Consider the following 7,907-nt stretch of genomic DNA (forward strand, 5'->3'; position numbering starts at 1 on the left):
ATAGAATATGACACATATAGACCATTTAATTTAAGACATGACAAGTTCTGGCCAAGGTGTGGTGCTGTCCAGATGCAAACCCAGCACTCAGTGGTCTGAGGCAGGAGGTTCAGGACTTTGAAGCTAGCCAAGACTACACAATGAAACCCTGTCTTTAGAAAGGTGGAGGGAGGGAAGAAGAGATATTTGTGACTGTCTTTTGTCTCCATGATATTTTCTCATTATTTGAAATGCTCTTTTCTAACAAGTGAAGTTTCCACGTATATTTAGATTTCCTTCTGGATTCCTTCTTCTGCACCAGTTACTTACATCCCTATTCTAATATTAATATTATACCACTTTTCTATAGATCTGTAGTATGTTTTAAGATATACTAAGACTAAATCATCTGTAATTACTTTATCAATTTGGGATTTTCTTATACTCATTTTCCCAGATTATCTTTAATGAAAATTTCTATTAGATTTTTTTTAATGATTACAATTGGGTTATTAGATAAATATGTCTGCCATTCTTCTAAGAGTAAGTCTATTGTCAAAAACTAAAATCTATCAAAATTTATTCATTTTTTGTAATCTAATAGCATTGGTTTTGTACATTTGAAGCATTTTAAAATTAGATTTTTAAGTTAGATTTTTAAAATTTGTTTTGGTATTAGAAAGAATTTTTTTCTTCCATACTATTCTACCTATACAGAAACCTAACTTTTTTTGTCTTCCAGAAGAATATGATAAAGAACACACATAAAAAATGGTTAGACACTGGGGAAAGAATAGGGAAGCTGCTGTAAGATCTAGAGGACAGGTCTCATCAAGGAGGCTGACATTGTCAAATGGAGTCATGGACAAGTGACAGGAGATGGAGCCTGTGTGTTTGAAGCAGACTGGAAAGCATGCAACTGAGCAAAGAACAAAGCACTCATCTCAGAATTCAGCGGACTCAGGTGGATGAGGAACACCCACGGTTTCATTTCTCGTGAGTCTGCTCTGAGCCGTAAGCAGGCACGTGAGGCAAGCAGGAGTATGTGAGCTTTCTCTAAGGTCATAGAGTTGAGTGGGAAGAAGTGGATGGTTTTGCTTTTCCTGGAAAGTGAAAAAAGTAGAGCAACTAACAGAAAATTATTTTTCAAAATTCATTTCAATGGAAAATTTGTTGAGATGGTAGAGACTTGCCCAAATGAATATAAATTCCAGGTGAGGCAACACTTTTGTCTTCCACTTCTGCTTAGGCCTCACATTGTAGCTGCAAAGATTTCTTAGGTAGCAGTACCAGACAGCAGCAAGAAGGAAGGACTAACTGGCTTAGGGTGGTGGCCTCTTAGTGTGGCTTTCTGCTTGTGTAGACTCCTGTCATAGTGACATGGCACTTGACGTGGTCAAAATGGAGAACAAATATCATTTCATCTGTGGAAACAATTTCCCCCATAATAGGTCCTGAAGAAGTCAGTGAAGTGCCTAGAAAGTTAGGTTCCTCTGTTTAGGATCTGTGTTGTTCTGCTTTGACTAAGGGAGGGACATGCCTATGGAGGCTTAAAGTCAGTTCTTAGTCCTTTAAGACTGCAGAATAGAGATAGAATTTACACATTTGGTAGAAAGGTTTCTGAAACAATGCGTTTGGATTTTAAATCGCGGAGGCTTATTTATTTTGTGGAAGATTGCCCAATGGAATAAAGAACACTTGGTTAGATTTAGAGTTCAGATAGGTAGTGGGTAAATTTTATTCCTATTTTAATTTGCTAATCCAGGTAACATTGTTCTAGTCCTTCTAAGACAGATAACACATGAGCGATGCTCAACTGAATTTCACTGATTATCCTGGGGAGTGCAATGACTCAGGAAGTGTTCCTGGGCTGATGGACCGGAGCTCCCACAGACAAACTAGACTCCGCTTCCTGAACATTCCTTGAGAAACTATGCTTCTCTCACACGCCTGTCTTCTCTGTTTGATCACTGCCAGGATAAACTAGCAGTATTGACATAAAACATTTCTGTGGTTTGTTTAGTTTAAGGATATTTTTCTCTCTGCAGGATTTCCTATTGGTTTTTCTGTCTCCACATGACCCTCAGCCCTATGGCTCAATCTACTCTGGGTATAGTCATTAGAAAAAGGACTCCAAACTCCAGGTCGTCATATCCCTTGTTGATGTGTTGCCTCACACTTCCCTACCTGTAGAGCTTGATCCACATTTCTAGGACCTAGATTTTCCCACTGTGTGAACATCCCCAGATCAATCACTCTTACCCGTGAATGAAGCTTGATCTTTGAGTTCTTTTTTTTTTTTTTTTTTAGATTATTTGAAATACAACTTTATTCTGATTCTAAACAAAAAGAATGGGAATGACAGGAACAAGATTTTACCACTGACTGAATAGTGCGATGTGACTGTAGCAGTCTTATTTTTGAAATTCAGGAAACAACTGTGTTCCAAACAGCTAAATATGCAAGTCCAAAAAAATGAAGGTAGGTTAAAAAAAAGGTATGTTTTAACTGCCACATTCACTCCAAAGCCCATTCATCTCCTTCAGCATCCAATGAAGTACATGATCTGATAGCTAAATAAGGTGGCACACACGCTGCACCGCTGACATCACAGGACAGTTGCCTATAAAACTAGACTTCTGACGCAGGGCTCCAGCTTCACTTTCTCACAGGTCATCATCCTCATCCGGGAGGGCAGTCGTTTGAGCAACCTCTAAATCATGCTCGTACTGTGCTGCCAAAGCCGGGTCCATGACCACTTCAGGTGGGGCAAGCGCAGGCATGGCAACAAACTCCAAATTAGGGTCTCCAATGAGCTTTCTTGCAAGCCAGAGGAAAGGCTTTTCAAAGTTGTAGTTACTTTTGGCAGAAATGTCATAGTACTGAAGGTTCTTCTTTCGGTGGAAAACAATAGATTTTGCCTTCACTTTTCTGTCCTTAATATCCACTTTGTTGCCACACAATACAATGGGGATGTTTTCACACACCCGGACCAGATCTCTATGCCAGTTAGGTACATTCTTGTAAGTAACTCTTGATGTTACATCGAACATTATAATGGCACACTGGGCTTGGATGTAGTAGCCATCGCGCAGGCCCCCGAACTTCTCCTGGCCGGCTGTGTCCCACACGTTGAACTTGATGGGTCCTCTATTGGTATGGAAGACGAGCGGGTGCACCTCCACGCCCAGGGTGGCTACATACTTCTTCTCGAACTCGTCCGTTAAGTGCCGCCGTTGCCCACCAGGACGAGCTTGAACTGGACCTGCGGCTCTCCCTGGGCGGCCATCGCGGCGATCCTTCCGAAAGACTCTCCGCGCCTGTCCGACTCGATCTTTGAGTTCTTGACAGAGATTCTTTCGTATCTTTGCTCTAGAACCATGTTTTGGGCAGTGATAGCTTCAGAGAGTAGTCAAACATGGTCAAACTTGAAACTAAGTGGACTGTAAATACTCAGCTGCACATAGGACAACCACATCAATTGGGAAAGGCTTAGGGGCACAGGGAAAGACCAAACAGAGTGTAGCTGGCAGAGGCTGGGAAGGGGAAACAGTTGAGAAACACTGTCTTCTGGGTGTGGCAGGCTGTTGCACTCCTGAACTCTGCATGGGTGGCTGCCTGCACAAGGTCCGCACAGGATGGGGCCTGTCTACCTCTTCAGAGGGGCTGGGAAGGCACCCCCCTTCCCTGAGGACTTCTATGTAGCTAATGGTTGATGGTAGAGAAAGAGCCATTTTCTTTTGTGAACAATTACTCACCTACATTCTTGTAACACTCCTGATGAAACTCTCTGGGTCACAAAACACAATACAGAAAAAAACAAAACCCACATGAAGGAAGAAAGCATACAACTTGGGAAGAAAAAAGGGATTAGTAAGAAAGAGAGGGAGATTCATAGGAGAGTGAATATGACTGAAATATGGCATGTCCTGCACGGCTACAGGGAGTTGGGCAGCAAGGGGACAAAGAAAGGACAAACACACATATAAATACATGGACACACAGAAAATCTGGGGTTGGGAGGGCTTGGCTGTCTGATGGAGAAACTGCAGCCCTCTGGTAACTCAGCATGTGTATTTCTTACATACAGTTCAGCAGAGATTCGAGGTTATCACACATCACCGATGCGGGCAGTGTTTATGGTCTACAGGCAAAGAAGGAGGCAGGTCTAACTAATCTGGGTAGGAACAGTCTCTGAAGGAGATCAGTCTCCAGGCTGTAAACTTCCTGGGGGCAAAAGCTATGGCAGACATTTTCTGCACACACTGTTAGTATCTGCACACAGAGCAGCGAGACAGGCTTTTTCACCCTTCTGAGCCTTCATCTGGGGTGCTGGGGAGAAGTCATTGCTACTTCCCCGCGGATCGAAGGCTATAGTCCTTGACACAGTCCTCTTAGTCAACCACACATTCACCCAGGGTTTCTTCTACTCCTCTACCCCCCAACGAAATACATTGTGTATATGTATGGAAATGTCATAATGAGAGCCATTATTACTTAAAATTAACCTATGCTAATTAAAACAGAGCCACTTGTTGGTTGATTGATTCTGGCAAATACTACTGAAACTGCCTTTATTCATAGGAAAGCTGCTTTAGGCCTGAGGTTTCTGTGACGGAAAGTTCCAGAAAGATACAGCATTCTGCCTCACTTACTAGTTTCTCCTTGCTGCAGAGAATTTTCTGCATTGGAATTTGGGGCAATTTGGTTGACAGAGGCCCTTCTAGCCCTCTCGAGTTGCTGTACCTGCTGGCGATGGAACTGAATTGAGAAGTACACTCTTTAGGCCACCAAATTCCGGATCTCTAGTCTCAGATCTGGAAGTTTTTTCTTTGTTAGAAACTGTCATTTGTGTATACAGGAATTGTTCAACAGAATAATCTCCTTGATTGCTCTCTTTGAGAATATTTACATATTCTAAATTTACATATTTACCTGGCAGGCGTGAGCAAAAGCCTGTGACACCAGGAATAGTAACATCATTAATAAAAACATCTGGGAATTGCAATCATAGTAGTAATGACAATAACACAAGGTGTCTACTGTGTTTCAGATGATATGTACATTTTCTTTAACACAATATTATTAGCAGATATTTTGTTACCATTTTACAAATGAGAAAATGGAGTCAAGATCGATTCATCCATGGATCAAAAACTCGTGGAGAGTTGCTAGAGAGCTGCTCAGTGGTTCACGGCCTTGGCTGCTCCTCTAGAAGCTTGAATTTCCAGGACTTACACGGTGACTTACACCTGTCTATGACTCCAGTGCCAGGGAATCTGACCCCTCTTTTGCCCTCCAAGGGCACCAGGCACACACATAGTGCACTGATACACATGCAGGCAAAAAAAAAAAAAAATACATGCACATAAAATGATAAATGAGCTAAGCAAAAGTGAATGAGCATTCTAAAACTAGAATACCCAGCATACCACGTCTCATTCTTCTTGCTGATTTTTGGGGGATATTTTGCTTTATCATTAAAGAGTTAAGGATCTGACTGAGAGCCACTATGGAGGCCAAATAGTAACCTGGTGCCCCTAGACAAATGGCACACAACTGACAGGATCATGTGACTGCCACAGCCAGAATGTGTGCGTAGTTTCTGGGGTCTGTAATGTGATATGGCTTCCCAGTCAGGCTTTCCTGAAACCAGACTCTGCCTTGACCTGAGTTAATTACTCCGTAGTTATTCACCCAACTGCATTCCTGCTGTCGAAGTTGCTAGGAGGCACTCCAGGGCTGCCAGTGAATACAGACCAGAACTGGGCCTGGGCCTGGGCCTGGGCAGGATGTCCTGTGAGGGGACTCCAGCGCTCCCTGACACATCTTGACTTCCCTGCTTCCGTCTTAACAAGCTTTTCTTCTGGGACATCCCAGAGTTAGAAATCTTTCACACTGATCCTACATGCTGGCACCCTGCTGTAGGCCCCCCTCATTCTGGCTTGATAGCAATCTAGCCCTCTCGGTTGGAGCTCATTACCTGGGAGCTGTCCAGAGAAAATGATGAAAGCTCACTAGGGTGTAGCTATTATGGTCAATTAGCAGCAGTCCTTTAAATGAGGGTTGGCAAACCTGGGAGCCAATGAGCATCATTTCCGAGGCCCTTTGGGTTCATTGTTTTCCTACTTCTCTTTCCTTAATCTACCTTGGCTCCTTCCTTTGTTTTCATGTTGGAACTCGTAGGAGTCTGAAAGGATGTGGAACTCATGGGTTTCTGATTGACAGTGTTTTGACTCAGGGCGAGAGTGGTGGGGGTGGGGAGAGAGGTTACTCTGTAGTCACAAGGTGGGTGAGCAACTTTAACTTTCAGGGTAGGAGGCTTGACTTCCGGGGAGTCAGTGAGTGGACTCACTGGAGAGGTTAGCATTTGACTGGAAGCCTAGCAGGGCCTACCTGGTTCCTCCTGGTCTTCTCTGGGAGAAGACACTTCCTCAGGACATACTCTAAGGGAAAGTCTTCTTTTCATAGAGGGTTCTATTGAGGCCTCTACAGGTTCTTGCTAGGAGCTTTTAGACTCACAACATCCCTGTCTTGGTTAGGGTTACTATTGTTGTGATGAAACACCATGACCAAAACACTTTAAGGAAGAAAGAATTCCTTGGATTACACTTCTACATCTCTGTTCAACACTGAAGGAAGTCAGGACAGAAAGTCAAAACTGAACAGGAACCTAGAGGCAGGAGCTGAGGCAGAGCCTGTGGAGGTGAGCGGCTTACTGGCTTACTCCTCATGGCTTGCTCAGCCCGTTTTCTTCTAGAACCCAGGACATTAGCCCAGGGATGGCACCACTCACAATGGACTGGGCCCTCCCCATCAATCACTAATTAAGAAAATGCCCTGTACCCAGATTTTATAGAGAAAATTCCTCCTTTCAGATGACTCTAGCTTGTGTCAAGTTGACATAAAACTAGCCAGTACAATCCCCCAAAGTAGTTGTGTCCCCTTGGGATATGCTTTATTCTAGTTGTTTTCCCTTTTTTCTTTCTTTTTCTTTTTCCTGAGAAATTCCAGTATTAACAGCATGGAAATTTCTCTAGGCTTCTGAGTGGTGTTAAGTTGGGAGCCTAGCCCCAGGCCCTGGCCTGGGAGTTGCTTTGCTCTGGATTCCAAATCCCAGCATGCCAGGTCCTGACCCCTCCCTGTGGGGGGGCTCAGGATCACTCCCACAGGGTATTTAAGTGGCCTCCTAGAGGAGGAACCCGTGATTTTTCGGGTCTGCATGGGCTCCCTCCTGTCCTGTCTCCCCGCCATGTGCTCGGCCACCCAAGAGCGTCATCCTTAATAAAACGATGGGAATTGTGATTTGGTTTGATTTGACCTAATTGGATTTCTTATGCTGGCAGACTTTTCTTATTCTTATCAAGTGGTTCCCACTTCTTCCTAAAGGCTATTGCATTCTTTTATGATTTAAAAATGCTGGCGAGTCCACAGTGGCAGTATGCAGGCAGGGACTCTGGGAGCAGCCAGTCCCAAGGTAGAGATGACTGTGGGTCCCTGCAAGATCCCTGGCGGGCCATGTGGCCGCAGGCAGTGGTGGCTGTCCCAGCGGCAGGCAGGCACATGGCAGGCAGGCAGGAAACAGAGACATGGATAGACACGACATGTAGAGTGAATGTTTATTCAGGGTGTTATGGAGGGGAGAGGGAAAAGGGGGGCAGAGAGAAAGAGAGAGAGAGAGAGAGAGAGAGAGAGAGAGAGAGAGAGGAGAAAGAGAGAAACAGGAGACATGTGCACCCCAAGAGAGGACAGTAAGTGATCTAAGATGGCAGCGGCAGGGAGGGGCTGCCAGGAGTGGGCGTGGCTTGCCTTTTAAAGAGACAAAAACTATAACACTTTCCATTGTCAAACTTTAGATCAGTGGCTTAAAATATGTGGTCCCTGCACCTGTAGCATCAGTGTGCACAGGACCACATGACAAAAACAAC

The 7,907-nt window shown here is 44.2% G+C and overlaps 1 protein-coding gene across 1 annotated transcript; it reads right to left on the bottom strand.

Annotated features, from left to right (window-relative positions):
- Positions 1–2,290: 2,290 nt before the first annotated feature.
- On the bottom strand, positions 2,291–3,302 carry LOC148121206 (GTP-binding nuclear protein Ran-like). Its single transcript, XM_087909195.1, has one exon. It carries the CDS (start codon positions 3,030–3,032, stop codon positions 2,646–2,648), a length of 387 nt encoding a protein of 128 aa, XP_087765321.1. The 5' UTR covers positions 3,033–3,302; the 3' UTR covers positions 2,291–2,645.
- Between the last annotated feature and the right edge of the window lie 4,605 nt (positions 3,303–7,907).

The sequence above is a fragment of the Myodes glareolus genome, chromosome 8 (assembly GCF_982192425.1).
Source record: "Myodes glareolus chromosome 8, mMyoGla1.1, whole genome shotgun sequence".
Lineage (NCBI taxonomy): Eukaryota > Metazoa > Chordata > Mammalia > Rodentia > Cricetidae > Myodes > Myodes glareolus.

What these genes read in the sequence shown, in the direction of transcription:
- LOC148121206 (XM_087909195.1), bottom strand. Translation starts at nt 3,032, where the DNA reads ATGTTCGATGTAACATCAAGAGTTACTTACAAGAATGTACCTAACTGG.